General features: G+C 35.8%; 1 protein-coding gene across 1 annotated transcript in view; it reads left to right on the top strand.

Moving 5' to 3' along the window:
* The window catches only part of SmydA-3 (SET and MYND domain containing, arthropod-specific, member 3), a 77,005-nt gene that overhangs the window by 24,468 nt on the left and 32,718 nt on the right, over window positions 1–19,819 (top strand). Inside the window, exons 3-5 of the mRNA XM_069843499.1 lie at window positions 269–718; window positions 10,299–10,469; window positions 16,867–17,093. Coding sequence (XP_069699600.1) covers window positions 269–718; window positions 10,299–10,469; window positions 16,867–17,093 — 848 coding nt within the window. The remainder of the gene's footprint in view (window positions 1–268; window positions 719–10,298; window positions 10,470–16,866; window positions 17,094–19,819) is intronic.

Raw genomic sequence — 19,819 nt, 5'->3', positions numbered from 1 at the left:
TCGGTCGTCGCGCGGAGTAGAGAGGGGAAGGTGCGCACGACTTCGTTACGCATTACCACTATGAGGATTCTTGCTCTATAATAATATTATACTACCGTCATTATAAGTGTAGTGTATTATTTTAAAAATTACACCGGTTTTCGCTATACCATTATTTTCGTTTATCGCATAGCCCGAAGTAACCCGACTTCATAGACGTAATCCTACATGAAACTAATGGATGAAATCCGTATCTCAGTTGTCATTTATGTTCGGTGTTGATATGTAGGTATGCAGTTGCCAGCCGAACCCTCGAGGCGGGGGAACAGGTGCTAACAGAGCTGCCCGTGGTGGTGGGGCCCAAGCCCGACACGTACGTGATGTGTCTGGGGTGTTACGCCCCCGTAGACGGCTCTGTGATGTGCTCCCGATGCAGCTGGCCGGTGTGCAGTCCCGAATGTGAGGCGGCCGTCTGCCACGCCAAGGCGGAATGCGAGGTGTTTCGGGCGGCGGGGGCGCGCTTCCAGGCCGTGGAGAACTGCATGGACGTCTGCCCGCAGCTGAACTGCATCGCGCCGCTCAGGCTGCTGCTCGCCAAGGAATCGAACCCGGAGCGCTGGGAGTCCGAGGTCAAGCTCATGGAGGCGCACAACGACGACCGGCGGGACTCCCCGATATGGGAGAACAACCAGATCAATGTGGTGGACTACCTGAGGAAGGTCTGCAAGCTGGCAGACAGGTAAGCTCACAACGATCATGTGTTAGACCTCAGTGGCTTGTTATATTCCACTACTTTTTTTATGGGGACATATGGATAAACTGAAATTATAATGGCAGGCAGAGTAATGATCTCATGCCTCCATGTTAATTATTGTACCAGTGCACTTTATATTTTGAACCAAGTACCCAGCTTTGAAGCCGTTAGCCCTGTGAACTCACAGTATATTTAATTCCCCTGTTAAAAGATTTAGATTTTACTAAAATATTGACAAATAATTTATTTATTGGCAAAAGAAAGGGCAGTGAGTAATGGGCCAAGTATGTGGGAAAATTAGAGGAAAGGGAGGAGATCCGTGGCCCATTTGCTTTAGATCTTATCCCGAAATTTGTCTTATAACCCAAGGGAAACCACTGAAAATCCTTAAGCAGGATGAGTTGCGTACTGACAACAAGCCAATTGGCTTCATTGGGAACAAGCGTTATTGGACGTTAGGAGGAAGGTTTCACTTTATTGATAAAACATGTACATCACATATCACCAAATTAATAATAGCATTATAATCCTGAAACAGAGAAATATCAATATTAATATAGTTATTCTTTAAGTGCATTACAGATGATTCACTTTAAGTCCATGTCTGTCGAGTCGTCTTATCGTTTAATTTTCAGTTTGCTTTAAGTATGGTACGTTGTCGTTCCAAGCTAGAACATGGGTGACACAACATACCAACAGGATCCCGGTCATTCTTGTTCTCATCTCAACTAAGTACCAAACTGCGATAGTACCAACTGGTTCCGAAACAGGAAATCCAAAGATACCAAATGAATAGTGACAACAAATGCTGATACTAACAATTCAGTATTTAAGAACATTTAATCCAATACAGTCAAACCTCGATACAGCAATTTTCTGGAGACTAAAAAAATTGTATTGTTTCTTCTTTGGTTATTTAACGACGATGTATTAACTACTAGATTATTTAACGTCGGTGGGATTGGTGATATCTAGGTGATATTTGGCGAGATGGGGCATTCACCTTATGGTTGGGGAAAACCTCTTAAAAACCCAACCAGATAATCAGCCCAAGCGGGGATCGAACCCGCGCTCGAGCACAACTTTTGATCGGCAGGCAAGTGTCTTAGCCGACTGAGCTACACCGGTGGTAATTGTATTGTTATTTCAGGGTTGATGTTGTATTGAGGGGTTATGAAATTTTGCTCAAATTTATGTTCTGAAAGAGAATAAATTAGCAATAAATGTAAAACAACATTACAGACAATGAAATAACTTTTTATTACCCTACTATTACCCTCCTTTTTGCTGGCTGAGTGGAAGAGAAGGCCTTACGGCCTTAACTCTGCCAGCTAAAATAAATTATTATTATTATTATTATTATTATTATTATTATTACTTGAAGTACAAATTCATTTAACAACCAGGCATGTTTTTTTAATCATCAATAAAATAAATTGTATTCTGCCTTTTGGTTTTGAGATCTTCAGCAAAAACATGTTCTTGTTGCTTCGAGCACAAACAGATGTTCCGGTGGTATACTGGAGATACTAAACTACTTAAAATTAGAAACTTCAACATCTTCTGCTGCCGCAGTTTTTAAATACTTACCTTTTGGTTTTGAGATCTTCAGCAAAAACATGTTCTTGTTGCTTCGAGCACAAACAGATGTTCCGGTGGTATACTGGAGATACTAAACTACTTAAAATTAGAAACTTCAACATCTTCTGCTGCCGCAGTTTTTAAATACTTACATTCAGGATTAATTTTACCACTTGTGACACTATTCTCTATTTCCTTTTGTTTCTTTATGAGTGTTGACTGGGCAAACCCATACATTTTAACTTTTTCATTCTACTAAAATTCGATATCTAAATCACTAAATGCAGCTAATTTAGTCTCCAAACTGATTTATTTTCATATTAAACCTTCCATCACTAACAACTAACACTCGAATGTGCAAGGCGCCAGTAGCAGAAACCATAAAGACAAATCCTATTAAGAGTCTCGTGTCTTAAAACAGCTAGAGTTATATTTTAACACATTCCTTTCATAGAATACCAAGATTAGTTAACAAAAATGTGAAAGAGGAGGGTAGACTAAATAAGAGAAAAACATGTTTAAGTGGGCGATACCAAGTGAAAAGTGAAATAAACGACGGTAATCGCTCGGTCATATACTGCTCGGCGCACAACAGATCTTCTGCAGGAGTTCCAGGTGTTTCAACATCCACCCTACAGCCCAGATTTCGCTCCCAGCGATTACCATCTTTTCTTACACCTCAAGAAATTCTAAGACACAGGGATGCAAAAGTTGATCCCACGGTATGATAAATATCTCAAATCCGGTGGGGAATATGTTGGAAAGTAGCTCAACAATATTGCTGTCTCTTTTCCAATAAATCTTTCCATGAAATTGTGTTTTCTTTCTCTAAAGAGCACCAGGAAATTTACTTTTTGGACACGCCTCGTATCATAGTATCATAGTAATATGATGCTAAAATCCATAGTAGGTAACTATCAATCCTGCTTTGTGCAACCCTTGGGACCCAGTTAGAATGTGCCAATGGACCCGGTTGTGTTTATGTTTTAGCTCAGAAGGAAACAACCTTCATTTGGGATCCAGTTGGTAGGCAGCCATTTCACTGACTCTCGAAATGTGTAACAAATATTAATATTATAATTATCCTTCACAATTAAATTGAATGTAAACTAATGAATTCCATTTTTGAATCTTGCGTACACCACTTTTAACACTTGTTCATCCACTAGTTCATCAATTAATTATAATGAATTCCGATATAAAATATGTTTTTTTTTTAATTTTGTCTGTCTATATGAAATTAATCAATAATGGATACTAATTAGTTTTTAAGACATTACCACATGAACGGTTAATACAAATTTTCGTCTTTCTATCTCGAGTAGTACCTAACGTGTTTAAGATTTGTCAATGCCAGGAACAAACTTGTAGAAAAATTGATATTGAAAGGGATGTGTTAAAAATTTGGTGCAGAGATAGTATTGTAAATCACTAAAGGAAGTAATGAGTATGTGGAGAAGTGTGTTAAAATGTAGGTAACAGTAACTGTAAAGTTTTCATGACTAAAACGATTTGTTTTAATGTAATAGATGCAGGAAATTTACATGTCGAACATTATAATATCATATCTCTATCGTTAATATGTATTACCGTTTGAGTTTCAGCCATGTGGGAGAATGTAGGCTGAGTTCTATCAGAAAGTTCATTTATTTTATGTGTAATTAATTACTGTCTTGTTTAAGCTACTACGTTTTTGTAATTTTAGCAATTTTCATTGTATCTCCTTGAATATTTTACATCGCTTAGGTTTTGCTAAAATATATCTGCACATTTTCTCTCAAATTTTTATGTTGAAAATAACTTCAGAAAGTTTTCATATTGTTTATTTAAAAGTAATTTTCGTTTTTACGAATAATAAACATTTATCTGAGCCTCACATAAAGATAATCAATTTCCTAAAAATGTAAAATGAAGTTAAGACTTCCTGTAATGAAATGGTGCATTGGTTTTTTTCGATCACTTTACTTAATTAGTAAAGAAAAATGTAACTTTGAACAGTTAATTATTCTTTATATTTTAGTATTCCTTCTTCACTGCCCTATATTAAAAACGTGTTAACAATAGCCAAATTTGTACATAAATGCAGAATTTCATGAACAGACGTGTTATGAATATGTGTGCAAAATTTCATGACTCTAAGCGTACTCACTCAGGAGATATCTTATTTTCTAGTAAGTTAAAATGTAAAAAAATTCTGATTTGCGATAAAATCACTTTGAAGTTTATAATATACATTCTGAATATAATAACCACCTATATGAGATAAACTGAATTTCTGTCTTAGAATAATTAATGTATCGTGATGAAATCTTCACTGCAGTATTCCTAAAGAAACCGTAGATTTTTTGGCACCATATTTAAAAAAAATGAAGAAAATGATCAAAATTGGCCGAAACTTAGTAGAGCGCAGTGGCGTAGCGTCAATGTAAGCTAAAAAGCTCAGCTTCCCCAGTTAATAATAATTTCATAATAAACCTTCAGTCTATGGACAAAATTATTTATTAATTTTAATAGAATTTATACTTACGCGTTAAATATTGTGATCTGGCAGCTCAGGATGATTTGTGATGCAGCAGTAAATAAGAAGCCTGCACACACCAGCTTCCAAGCAGACTGGTTTCTTTACACTCATTCTTCTGTGTAACCCACACCGCAGATTTTCCATCCCTTTCTAACTAAACTATCCTGGTCGCAAGGCTAGCAAGAAGCTAGCTTTGACATTGAAAATAAGTAGTTTCTGAGTTATCCCTTTTCGTGAATTGTGTTCAGTTGAAGTGTTAGTGTGCATTGTGGCTGATATAATAAATAATGAGTGAAATAACAGTTCCTCACACCAATTTACTTGAATTTTTATGACAATTCTATTATCAAGACTGACTTACGAACAAAAGTGTGATCCAAAAAACAAACGACTATTTGTTAGAGATATGTGTAAACGGTGAAATCATATTTTACTACGTACCGTTTGAGGTCATGCCTTATTGGTGTTACTTACGAGGTTCCAACCAATCTTCGACTGCTTACTAGACATTGACTACTATTTATTTTAAGACTATAGTTTTGTAATACGTTTTCTCATATTGCATGAAAGACAACTTGAGTTAGCTTCCCCTGGTAACAATTTCATGCTACGCCACTGGTAGAGCGTCCACTTAACGAAAACTTAAGAGGAGAGGTTATTAACACCTGGCGTAAATAAGTGTTGATCTAATTAAATGACAAATTGAAAGGATGGGGAGAATGTGATGATGGATATTTGAGGGCTCTGAACCAAATTACATAATCGTAGATATCTTCTGAACGGATGCCCGTTGGCAATTATTTCAGTATGGTTCCCGAACCACAGTTGATAGACACTTAAATCAAACTGTTGATTAACTTGTCAGGGCTGTTGTTAATAATAGCGGGATACACGTCAAGCTGCCAGATTGCGTAAGTTCTGCACAAGGATTTGGTCCAAGCCTTAAAATATCCGAGACAATTACTACAGTTTCGATTGTGTCAGATGATACTCGTCACTGAACAAGACTGTAAACAGCTCTCGTTTACTTCACATCGAATCCTTCCACTGATGTACATTATATTAATATTCAATCCTCTTTCCCTCCTCAAGGGGTTGTTGGACAATGACTTCAGTTAGGTTAAAATTACATAAATTCTTGGTTAATAGATTAGTATTACAGATTAACATTTGTTACTTATAATGAATCTAATATCTGTCAATTATTATTATTATTATTATTATTATTATTATTATTATTATTATTATTATTATTATCACTAATTTCTTTAAATATAATACAAACCCATTAAGGGGTTAGGTACAGCTTACAGCAGTAAAATTTTTGGAAATATTAAACATTTTTTTCCTCCATTACTGTACCTTTTACAAAAATGAAAATTGGTGTGTGTAAAACGCTGTCCTGCTATATGAAGTAATTTTTACGATTTAAAAAAAATTATTTATTTATTTATTTATTTATTTATTTATTTATTTTTTTTTTTTTCAAAATTCAAAACGGTGGTAGTTCACTGTGCAGTGGTGAAGCGTTTCCCTCATAACTCATAAACTTGTTAAATTTTTCATGTTCTCTCGCTTTTATTTTATTGCTGAAACTCATGTTTACAATATAATGTTCTTTCAACTACATTCCTTAATAAATAATATTTTTTTATTATTTTGTGTAAGAAGAAAATACTGATATTTGACCATTTTTAAATGAATTTATTTTTTATCAGACAATCTATCAAAGGTAGAGGAGTAATATTACATCATATTGTAGATATGGCATGCATAAATACATAGAAAAAAATTTCAACACAGAATATTGGATAGTTTTTGAGTTATGTGGGAAAATCTTCATCACTGCACAGTGAAATAAATTTTGAAAAAAAAAATGTAAATAATTTTTTTAAATCATAAAAATATTTTTTCATATAGCAGAAGGACAGTGTTTCACAACTAAGTTTCATTATTGTACAACATACAGTAATGGAGGAAAAAAAAGTTGAATATTTCCAAAATTTTACTACTGTAGACTGTACCTAACCCCTTAATGGCTAAATCTCACTACATTAATATTATTACCTGTATATTGATATATACATTTTAGATTTATATTTTGTTCTGTAACATACTTCCAATAAGAATAAACTATTATTAAATTAATTTTCATTATTTAAGAAACTAGCTAACTCAACGTAATTATAATTCTATATACGTGTATGTTGCACCATTTCAGTAGAAATTTCTCCATTCAGATTCAACTTATACTTATCATTTTCCAGATCTTGCGAGGTTTGGTACTTGTAGCATGAGTTAGTTTCATTGAGTAGTCCCATGTTCTTGCAAGATATTATAGTATCTTTTGCAACATTTCGGTGTCTCCTTGTGTATTCTGTGCCTGCAACCTGTGCTATCGCTGCAACCAGACGACAAAATTCAATATCATATTTTATCACTTTTTGTGCTTCATGGTAATTTATACATCTGTCGCCAGGAATACCATATTGCTGTAGTTACGTGTCTGGAATAATTCTTCATTTTTATCACATGGCTCTGTATAACCATGATGAAGCCTGAGGTTACTCGTAGGTTACCAGTGTTCAATGCAGACCTTTCCCCTCTGGGGGTTTTATGCTATATGGGGAGGGAGGTGGAACTGACAGCAAAAGAAACAATAATTCAGATTTCACGTAACAACAACAGAGGCAATCTATGTTAAAGGGAACATAGAAAAATGTGAAGACCTCCCCGGAAAAAGGATATAGATCTAACATCAGATTCTTGAAATGTGTGATATAGGTGGGAAAAGTAATTTTAAAACATTTATTTATAACAGCAAATTATTGCGTTCAATGGCTGAATAAATTTGTATTCTTGTTTAGTCATATGGTTGTGATACTAAATATAGGCCTAATGAAATCTGCCCCTGAAATTATTTTCCTTTCTCCTGAAACATGAATTATATACAGTTTTGATGGTTACATCCTTATTAATATGCAAAATTGTCCCATAAAGGCGATGTTAAGTATTATTTTTACACAAACCACTTAAATTTTGTAGGCCTACAAGTAGTAATTACTGATCGAATAAATTAGACAAGTCCATCACTGTAGAGTAACGGTTAGCATGTATGACCGTGAAACGAAAGCCCCCGGGTTCAAATTCTGGTTGGAGAATTTACCTGGTTAAGGTTTTTTCCGGGGTTTTCCCTCAATCCTGGGTATCTTTCGGGCTTTGGACACTCGATTCATTTCGCTGACATTATCACCTTCATCTCACTCAGATGCTAGATAACCATCGCAGTTGATAAAGCGTCGTAAAATAAACCAATTAAAAGATTAGACGACTGCGTCTTGCAATAGTTTTTCTGAAGTTTTTAATGGGAATTAATATGAATATTCTGCTTGTTTTTTTTTTTTTAAGAGCTTCAATGTCATTGTTTAAATGAATTTCACACAGTTTACAAAATGCACCACTTTGAGTATGATCGAAATACAAGTAGCTTCCCATCGTTTTTTTATATTTAATTTCTCGTCCACATGTTTTAATCGTCGTTCTATTACAAACAGTATCAGCTGAAGGCAATATAGATGGAATTACCTGTCCACAGATTTCACTTTCATTTAAAGTCCATGGAGAATTTTCTTCATTAAATGCAACGGATGCACTTTCCATTGACTCCTCAATAAGTAGTCTTTTCTTATTAGGAAAGTAAACAACATCTGTTATTTTGCCATCATACACTGAAATATTTATATTTACTGTATAGGCTATACTCTAGTTTAGTAAATAAAATTATTATATTTCCTAAACAAGACAATTTTAAGGTAGATAAAACAATTTTAGATACAATTTTATTTGCGGATGACCAAGTCATTTTTGCAGAAACCGAAGATCACCTACAGATATCAGCTTATCAGCTTAACAAAATAATGTCACAATATAATTTAGAAATTTCAACTGATAAAACAAAATGGATAGCCTTTCAAGGTAAATACAGCATAAGATGAAAAATAATAATAAATAATAAAGCCATTGAACAGGTTCGAAGTTTTAATTATCTAGGATGCAAAATTTCATCTATCCATCAAGGAGGTATTAAACATAAAGTACACAAGTTTCAGAGCTTGTGTGGAACAATCAAAAGAACATTGAAAAATAAAGTTAGAAAGAACACATTATCTAAATTCTACAAACAATGGCTTTACCTGTATTAATGTATGGATCAGAAAATTTGACCATGAATACAAAAAATAAGGGAATGGTTGAAATGAAATTCTTTCGTTATGTAGCTGGATATACCCTAAGAGACCAAGTACGGAATGATGTTATGCGAGATAAGCTGCATAATAATATAACTGACTTAAATAGTATGATTCGAGAAAATAAAAATGGTTCCAACATATACAAAAAATGACACTATCAAGACCAACTAGATGCCTTTACGAATACAAACCAAAAGGAAAACGAAGTATTGGTCGAGCACGACTACGATGGAAGACGACCTCTGAGTCGGAACGGATCGGAATCGGTCCAGCTTGAAGTAGATGATGATGTTGTTAAACAAAACTAACACTGAAAATTACACGAATGAAAACACAGCACACCTGAATTCTTAACTTAACAATTAAGACTCAAAGTTCAGAGGGATAAATTTCAATCAATCAAGATCGGCCAACAGACCAGCAACCTTCAAGGAAACAAATACCTGAAAATTTACACAACAGAATTTATTTTAGTTACCGTACTGAAAAGTCATCAAATTAAATAAAAGAGGCCTATTGTATGAATTATATTCTTTTAGTTTAAAACTGTCTGAAGTCTCAGGGGGGACATTCTGAAATTCAGGAGGGAAATTTCTCCCCGCGCCACACCCTAAATTCATCACTGTAGGTTACTAGAAATTTTGTATTTAGAAGGTATTTTATGTATTTTAAAATGTTTTGTGTAATTTATTCGTTCGCACTTTAATATTATTATTTACGCTTTATTTATTTTATTGATTATTTAAAGACGCTTTATCAACTGCAAGGTTATCTAGCGTGAGTGGAATTATTTTTATAGACAGGTGGTATTTTGGCAAGATGGAATCGCGGACTTGCCATGGATTACTTGCCATTCGCCTTATTGTCGGGGAAAAACCTCGCAAAATTTCCATTCAGAAATCTGTCCAAGCAGGTTTCGAACTCCCGACCGAGCACAGCCTCCTATCACGAGACCAGCTTCTCATCTTTGATCTTTTAAGTTACAAAATGAGTTAGATGACAACAGAAGTTTTGGAAAGTATAAGAATAAGCATTTGAAAGAATCTCCAGTTTGCAACCAGAAAGACTTCACAAAAAAAATTATGCTCCTGTTTCAGAAATAGAAATATAGCTCTGAGTAATTTATACTCGTATATTCGAAAGAATTGTGTGCAATATATTTCTCAGTGTTTGTTCGTGTCAGAATGGAGATTTATATTTCCGTGTGTTTCAGATTTGACGAGGAACTCATCCACACAGCATGCGGGATTTTAGAAGTGAACAGTTTTGAGGTTCGCTGTCCGAATGGGTCCGCCGTGCAGGGGCTGTACCCCCAGACAGCCATCTTGTCCCACAGCTGTGTCCCCAACACTAGTCATTGCATCATCAACGTAGAAGATAACAGGTATTCAAAAGAAATCTTACGTTAGATATAGGCATAATTCTTATCTTATAGGGATTTTATCTCAAGATAAACAAAACACATTATTAAAATACACTGTATTCCAAAAATCATGGTGGGATCGAATTTCAAAAGTTTATATATATTAAGCGGAACATAATATATTATACACTATCTACCAAAAAGTAATTGGGCACCCAGGATTTTACGTGCTAGATGCCATGTTTCGGTGGCTACTATGCAATGGTATGCAGACAATAATGTTCACCGGTTGGACTGGCCTGCACAGAGTCCTGGTCTCAGTCACACTGAGCACCTTTGAGACGAATTGGACTGGCGATTGAGGTTTCGGGAAATTCGGCCAACTTCCATTGTCCAACTGAGTGCCATATTGCAAGAGGAATGGCGACGCATGCCAGTGGATATCCTACACAAACTAGTGGAGAACATGCCTGACGGGGTGGCTGCTGTTATAGCAACAAGAGGTGGTACCACGAGGTTCTAAAGGGACAAAAAACAGTGCCCAATTACTTTTTGGTAGATAGTGTATATATTAAATATTAATTACTCAATTAAGAAGAAAATAGTTTTTCTGCCATGTTTATACAGGGTGATTCTAAATTCAGTCGACGGTCTGTGTTGACAGATAGGAGACATAATTTAAAGTACTTTGAGGTGGTAAATTACATGCAGGAAACCTTTTGTTTCTTAGGAACTGGGCGCGAAAGTTTCCAGAGAAAAATCCATTAATAAATTACTTCCTGTAGGACGTAGCCTACGCACTCACACTGTACCCCAAATTAGTCCACTATGCAAACAGCAGCAGCACATTTTCGGGCTGAAGTACGTACATTTCCCGCCTGGGATCTGCAAGCATGAATGACGTTACGCGGTGTAGAAGCAATATTATAGCATATACTCTCGCTTGCACACTCTCTGTTTTACACACGAAGCTAACGACCGCTATGCTTTCAGATCCCAGGCGACTAGTGTAAGTGCTTTTACAATGCTTTTCGTGACAGATGGATTGGGAGTGGTGGTGGACCAATATCCTGGCCTGCTAGGTTAAGAGAAATTCCTGATAAGTTTGCGATTGTCGGCGATAAATGATTATGACATGCAGAGACTGTATCGAATCAGGAGGATCCGAATTTGAACAAAATTTGCAGTGATTTATTTTTGTTATATTATTGTGCATTTATACCCACGTGTTAATTTTTTGCTTTGTATGTACAACTCTACAGCATTAATTTAATATTTTGATTATGGTTCGTTAAAATAATTATGACTTTGTTATAAGTAAAATGAAAAGTAAGACGATAAAGCATAAATTAGTTTTCAAATAAAATAGATACTCTGTATCTTGTAAACAATTGGTGTCCTCTATATTCTTGGTAGTTTGTCGGTTGAATTTAAATGCACCCTGTAGATATTCTACATGAGCTCTGCAAATATCTAAACGGTGTTCCACTTCCTGTCACACTCGATAAATAAAATTAGTAGTAATCGATACAGTAGCTTTCTTGATTCGATGTTTCAAGTGTTATATGTTGCGAATACGAACACTGTAGACTATTTACAACGTATGCTCCAAAATAAATATCCAATGATGTCATGTCTGGAGAGCGTGGAGGCCATTGCTTCCATCCACACCTTCTAATCCAGCGCTATTAGGCAAAACATTACTATAGAGACTTTCCATCCGGGATCCTATATTCAACATTTTTACTAGATGCTAATAGGGTATTACATTACTGTAGCGACTCTCCACTCGAAGTTCTATATTCAGAATATCATATATATATATATATAATATATAATATATGTAATAAAATTATATGACGAAATAACACTACAGAGGCCTTCCACCCGGAGTTTTGTACATAAAACAGGTGTAATATGTCTAGGCGCTGTTAGGCGAAACATTACGGCGATTTCCTCCCGGAATCTTGTATTTAAAACAGGTGTATGGCTAGACGCTGTAAAGCGAAACATTGTTACGGAGGCTCTTCACTCGGAATCTTATATTCAAATTCGTGACCAGTCGTAAATGAGAGAAATATTACTTCAACGGCTTTCCGCCTGGAATTTTGTAGGTCTATTCAAAATAGATAGGCTATATTACCAAGTGATTTTGGATGAAACATTATCTTAACAACTTATTAACCGGAGTCATATATTAAAAATTTACGACTAATAGCTGTTAGACGAAACATTACTAAGTGGCTTTCCGCCCAGAGTCTTGTGTTCGAAAATTTTTATGAAACATTACTATAGCAGCTTTCGGTCCGAAAGGTTTCCAAATACAGTCGAATCTAATTACTGGATTTTATGGTCGATGAAACAATGCAATTCACGAGTTCACCATCCCTTACATTACAGCACTTCAGTAATCGTTATGAGTGAAAAAATGTGATGAAATATCTGAGAAGGGAGAAAGAACAAGAAAGAAATAAAGACTAAAAATATATATTACTTACATTCGTTCGCCCACTACACAGCAGTTTACTTCGGGTGTTTATTTTTGCAATAAAATGAATTATTACTGAAGTGTGTTTCCTAGACACACACTTGAAATAACATGTTTCAAGCTCGTTTATACTATATCATTCAATACTGCTCAAAATTAAGGCAAACTTTTGCCAAAAAATATAAGCTCAGAATGAAATGAAAATATGAATAAAATAAGAAACAGGCAATTTATACTACATAAAATAATGTCACACAAAATTAAAGCAATAAAAACAGAAAAGTTATGTTTGTTGCTTTAATCGTAAATAGTATATTTACGTAAATTCATAACATGTGTGATTACTTTGACATTTTTATATTTTTTCTAGCTCCTTGTATTATTTATTCCTATGTTCACTGGGACATATTTATTAAGCATCTCACATGAATAAGATGTTTAGAAATGTTAATAAATATAGATTTGAAAGCAACTCGAGAAGGAACAAGCTCAAATTGGTTTTGAGGACCTGCAAGCCTACTGCAGCGAGAAGTACTTTCGCTGTGTGAGGTAGCAAGATTGATGTGCATATGTTGGAATGTGAGAATTATATAAATAACCTACGCTTTCAAGTGTTTTTAATCTGCTCTTATTTATAACCGCTTCTATTAGCGGTGTGAACCATAAGGTGTTGGAACTGAATATCTCACAGCTCGGTGGCAAAATGGCGAACACTTGTTTCTGCGACGCCACACCTGGCACTGCCAAAAAATCCCACGCCACCTGTACCGAACACTTTTTTCTTGTATTTATAAGTGGGTTTCTGGTTCAGGGACGCGACTTTCATTCATTGAGTGTAAATAAAACAAATTTTATTTATTAGTGTCATATATGCGAGCTTCAAGATATTGCCAAGTATTTGAGTCGATGCAACTTCGTGCAGGCGTTATCGCGTGTGATCTTAATTTCAGTTAAGTACGTTTCAGATTTTATACGTGTCATCACGCATATAAACAAGTGCCTTTGATCGTCAGATACCCAGTTTCACATCCTTCTGCTGGAAGAGACTTTAAAATACCGAGGAGGTTCCTTTCGAAGGTAGAGAATTAGTGCTTATGTAGTAAAACACTTATATTTTGCTTTTATAGATTATGTTTTCAGTAGGATTAAAGGTAAATTTATTTTATATGGCCGTCACTGTGACGGGACATCGTGTTTCGATGGGTAAATATGTTGACAGAAAGGCCACCACTGCGTCGTGTAGTGATAGTAATGGATTTTTCTACTTAACTTCATATACAGTATGTTCCGATATTATGGAGAACATATAGAGATAAGTTGTGAAATCTTGTTTATGAGGCAGAATATCCATGTTCTGATGACCTCATAAACATAAAAGCTTATCGAAGAATTATGCGTAGGCCAATATACTTATCTTGGGAAGGTATGTATGTAATGAATTATTTTCCATATACGCTCAGACTTTACCTTCTAGGCTTATAGTTCACCAAGAAGTCATAGGAGGTAGTTGAAATCAATTATTTCCTGTTGAGAAATGCAATCACTCCAGAAATACTATTCATTCATTATTCTACGTTCATTTATTCGCCATTCCTTAGCTCCATTCTTTGCTTTTAATTTTCCATAAGTATAAAAATGATTTAGGGCCTATATATTTCTGAAAGTTCTTTTGGAAATGCGTGAGAATAGTTTCTCAAATCTGTACTTTCATAGCTTGCTTCCATTTCGCTACAGAGATCTGCTTAAAACAAAACAATGATAACAATGATGAAATCTCGATCACATGCTCAAAGTATCCTTTGTTTTTATGTTTAATTTTTCTCACGATCAATTTTTAGAGCACTATAATCAGAAAAATTCAAGCAGTCGCTGAAGTCTGGAGATTTATCTCTAGTTTAAAAGGTCTACCTCCAGGTAATACTTTGAATATACTGTATGCAGTGATTTAGGCTTACATGGGCAGCTAGAACATCGAATTACCTTAAACTTTCTCTTTCCATGAATTTACATCTTATTTTGCTCTGCCTAAAAATTTAATTCTTTATTGTCATGTTGCTAAAAATCTATTTTCAGATTTTCGCGGAAATACAAATTTTCAACATCACGGACACCGTCGTTTGGGATATGCCGTATGTTTGTCTGTCTGTCCGTTACATATGTACAGAAATTTCGCCTAAATTGTTTAATGTATTTTCTTGATATTATATATACGAGTTAATATTTTATTCGAGAATGATGCACGAGGAATATAATCATTTTTGTTAACAAATTAATAGGTATTTATAAGAAATAAAAAAACTCTAAGTGGCGATAGCGATGAACTCGAAATTGTCTCGGAGTGGATTTTACCATGATATTGTTGGTTGCTATTGACGACGAGACGTAAGTCACATTACTTCCCTAGGAAGTAAATGAAAATACGTTTCGTTCAACAGTTGCATAACAAGGAACAAAAGAATACTCAAAACCCGACGACCCTCCCAACAGTTGTGATATTAAATCATATAAAAATATTAAATGTTTTTTTTACTTAAAATGTGGGAGTGGAAAAAACATTGTACAGTATGCAATTCGTAAGTTAAGTAGAATTTGCTAGTCTTGGACTATTTATTTGCAACCCTCACTATCGCTAGGGCGCAAACTTGTCCTCGATTAGTAAACATTACTTTCCTCGCTTTATATAAATAACTATTCTTATTTCATTCAAAATCTTGTAGTAAACTCTGTTATACTATTGTTTACTATAGCTGTTGTTGTTAAGGCATTCTTGAGACTACAACTAACTGGGCTGCAATCTTGAATTTACCAACACATACATACATAGGGGAACATGGGGCAGGACGGGGTAGTTAATGTTTGAATGTTTTTAGTTGGTATCAAATAATGTAAATGTATGGGTTTTATGACATATATGCTTTTATTACACTGTAAACAAGTAAAAAAAAATGCACTTCGAGTAAAATCTGGTCATTATAACCTTAAAATTAATTAGTTTTTCGAAATGTGTGTTTTGCCCCGTTCTGCCCCGCGTTTGGGGCAAAATGGGGTATCTATTTTTTTTAATAATTAAATGGCAGAAGTGACAAAAATTATATACTGAAAGTGTGAATACTACAACATTTTACAAGTTTACTTGAGAAAAAGTCATTCGCAAAATACGCAAATGTGCGTGGCATTCTCGTCTTCACTGTCTACTCATGCGCAACAATTGTGAGCCCATTTCAGACATGATACGCATCTAATCCAACCTTCTTCTGACAAACAACAGAACGAACAACCCATTACAGAAGGTAAAATTTAATTAAATATGACGTGGGGCAGGACGTACTGCCCTGTTATGCCCCACCCCGTTTTGCCCCATAGTCACATTTCTAAGTTATGAGGTATTGGCAGGAAAAATAACGCACGAAATTTAAGAAAGTTTCGGAATTAAAAGCCAGGTAAGCACTCTATAATATGACATTAAAATAGATTATCTAAATAAATCTCATTTCTACTTACGTGTGACAAGAGAACACTTTAAAGTTGCAAATGAATGATACAATATGATGCAGCAACCGAATAACGTACAACAGATGCAAGGAATGGCAGTAAGTGTTGTGTGATGATATATTTACATGAGTTGACGAAGTTCTAAAAAAAATTCGGTAGATTGCACTACTTGTTGGGAAAATAGAGGCTATACCCCGTCCTGCTCCATTCCCCGTCCTGCTCCATATTCCCCTACATACATACATACATACATACATACATACATACATACATACATACATACATACATACATACATACATACATACATACATACATACATACATAATATAGTGTCATGTGTTCGAGTTGGTGTTTCGAAGGTATTCGGCAACGCTGGTTCTGGCTTAGAGGAATGGTATTCCATTAAAAGCAACATTAAGTTTTACGGCTTTTGCAGGCTGATACTACGGACAACGGTGAAGGTGGAGAGAGGTACCGAGCTGCACACGACTTACACCCACACACTGAACCCCACGCTGCTACGGCGAGAACACCTCAAGCAATGCAAGTACTTCGACTGCAGCTGTGCGCGCTGCGCCGACCCCACGGAGCTGGGCACTCACATGAGTTCACTCAAATGCAACAAGTGCGATCCTGGCCTCATCCTGTCATCCAATCCCCTGGGTGAGTCAAGTCAGGACAGCTAAAGGGCATAAATAACTCCATTTTTTTCGACACTCAAGACCGTAATAAAAAGTATACTTTACTTTACTGAAAGCTGCACTAGCAAATAATGGGGCTGATCATATTGCAAATATATTTCATAATTTCATTAACCACTTCTAGGGAAGTTTCTTGTTAGCTAGGTCTGTACAAACAAGTTTTGTTTTAACATTATTTTCTTATTGGAAGTCACAAACCTTTCGTTGAATACTGGTAAGTAACCTTCACTACTTCGTGAACATAATATCGGTCAGTACCGTCACGGTTAAGGCGTAATGCAGAAAACCAGAAGGTCGCTGGTTTGCTTCCCGATATAGTCATGAATTTTCTTCATTGGCCTAATCCTTCAAGCCGCACTATGGCATACAGTTTACTCAGCCTCATACAGAAATGAGTAACCGCGACATTTCCTTGGGGATAAAGGCATAAGGCACACACGACTGACATTCCTACTTTCATTAATGCCGGTTGTCTGTACAGGTGGGAGCCTTAACCTTTCTCCTCCATGTAGGGTAAAGTTGCCTAATTCCATGATACCCCTAATCTTGTGATACTTTTTTAAATAGAATGTCAGGCAAAGCTTTGACGTTCGACCATAACGCCAGACATCTTTCTCGAAACAGTGCATCTTCCGCCTACTTTTGAGATATCGGTGAACTTCCTAGCAAGATACCCAATCCCAGGAGATTTAGTTAAAGAAACATATCACAAAATTAGGGGTATCACGGAATTAGGTAACTTTACCCTACCTTCATGGCCTAAAATGGGAATGTTTTTTTATACTTGGCTTTTATTCCACTAATTTCTAATAATTGATATATTACTATAAAAACTGAGTGTCCATATCCTGATAAAATGACGTTCATAACCGCTAAACGAGGATTTCAGTTCCTTTTCACCAATATTAAACTCACACTAAAAGAATTATGGTCCACACCTGTGGAGTAACGGTTAGTGCGTCTGGCCGCGAAACCAAGTGACCTGGGTTCGAAACCCAGTCGGGGCAAGTTATGTGGTTGAGGATTTTTCCGGGGTTTTCCCCCAACCTAATATGGGCAAATTCTGGATAACTTTCGGTGCCGGACCCCGGACTCATTTCACCGGCATTATCACCTTCATCTCATTCAGACGCTAAATAATCTGAGATGTTGATACAGCGTGGTAAAATAACCTACTTAAAAATTATGCCCAATCAATATAAGCCGTATCTTTAATAAACATAGCAGAAATGAAGACGTACTAGAATAGCTAATAATTGAAGCTATCTTCAAATACAACCATTAAAAGAAGTCACTGGAAACAACATGTAGATAGTATGAACCCAAAGAGAATGCCAGAATTGATCCAATCATGTAACATCAAAGGTCGTAGAGCTCCAGGCAGACCCAAAGAAGGGTGGCTAGTAATCGTAGCAGTCCACTGAAGCCTAATACTTGTCGGTTGATGTTGATGATGATGATGATGATGATGATGATGATGTGTTGAAATTTATCACCCTTCCTCTATATAATTTATGTATTTACTTTTATTCTGTTGTGTTTCCTCTGTACTGTTTAATACACTATTCACCAGTAAATAGATTTCGCTCAGCTTAGTGCCGTCGTCCTTTTACTGTTATAGATCGAACACGACTGACGAGTAAATAGTGTGTAGATATCCCCTCGATCGAGCGTGGAAAGGTTTTGTGTTGCGTGATATGGACAGATAACACAGATTGAAGGGACGTTAAAATTAGAGTATTAGTATACAGCTGACTTACATACAGTTCAGTTCAATTTAGTTCATGGCAATAGAGTGCATATTAGAACACGAAACTTCATTTTACGTGTTTATATGTTACGAAGAGATCGTTCAAAAGAGTCGTTCTACATTTCTACTGAATTATCCTGGCCGTCAACGATTGTCTGATTCAACAATCTAGAATTTAGTTAAAAATGTAAGGGAAACTGGCTCATTAAAAAAAAAGCAGTGGCGCTCTCCTACGAAGAGTTACGCGAAGTTTCGGGCGTAGAATTAAGTCAACAGAGTTTATCGATAAGAAAGAAGTAGCTTTGGCTCGAGAAAGTTCGAAAAGACTGTAGATTTTGAACAAATTCAATTTTTATTTTCGTTACATCCAACTCCGAAATGACACCTTTGAGGAACGATCAGCTAGACTTCTAGAACAAATGATTCTCTGTTGAACGGCATTTACTCGACCAGTCTACGACGCATGCATCTTGATTTATGAGCGCGTGAAGTCGTGCAAGCACGGTTTTAGAACCCCAAATTGCGCTCCCCTCCACTTCCGGTAGGACTGCAGCGTTCGATCGAAACTTTCATTGTCGTATACTCAAAACTTTCCGCTTTCGAACCGTACGTGGCGTTCGCAATTTCCACTTCGTCCGAATAGGTGACAACGATGTTTCTGCTTTACATATTTTCGTTACATACAAATCCGAAATGTCTTCTCTGAGGAACGATCGTATATGCGTAATTCTGTATCAAAAAGAAGGCTCTCAAATCGTGCTCTAACTGAAAAAAAACTCAATGAAAGGCTATTGGTTTCCAACGAAATCATTAAGAAAATTAATTCAATAGACAGGTTTATCCAAGACATCAATTTGGAAAGCGACGAAGTTGTTAAAAATAAAAGCCTGATTAATAGAGATGGTAGATTTTCGCAATCACGATAAATATGAAATGCG

This window comes from Periplaneta americana, chromosome 13, assembly GCF_040183065.1.
Source record: "Periplaneta americana isolate PAMFEO1 chromosome 13, P.americana_PAMFEO1_priV1, whole genome shotgun sequence".
Classification (NCBI taxonomy): domain Eukaryota; kingdom Metazoa; phylum Arthropoda; class Insecta; order Blattodea; family Blattidae; genus Periplaneta; species Periplaneta americana.
Note: the sequence above shows the minus strand (reverse complement) of the source record. Positions and strands in the feature narration are given on the sequence as shown.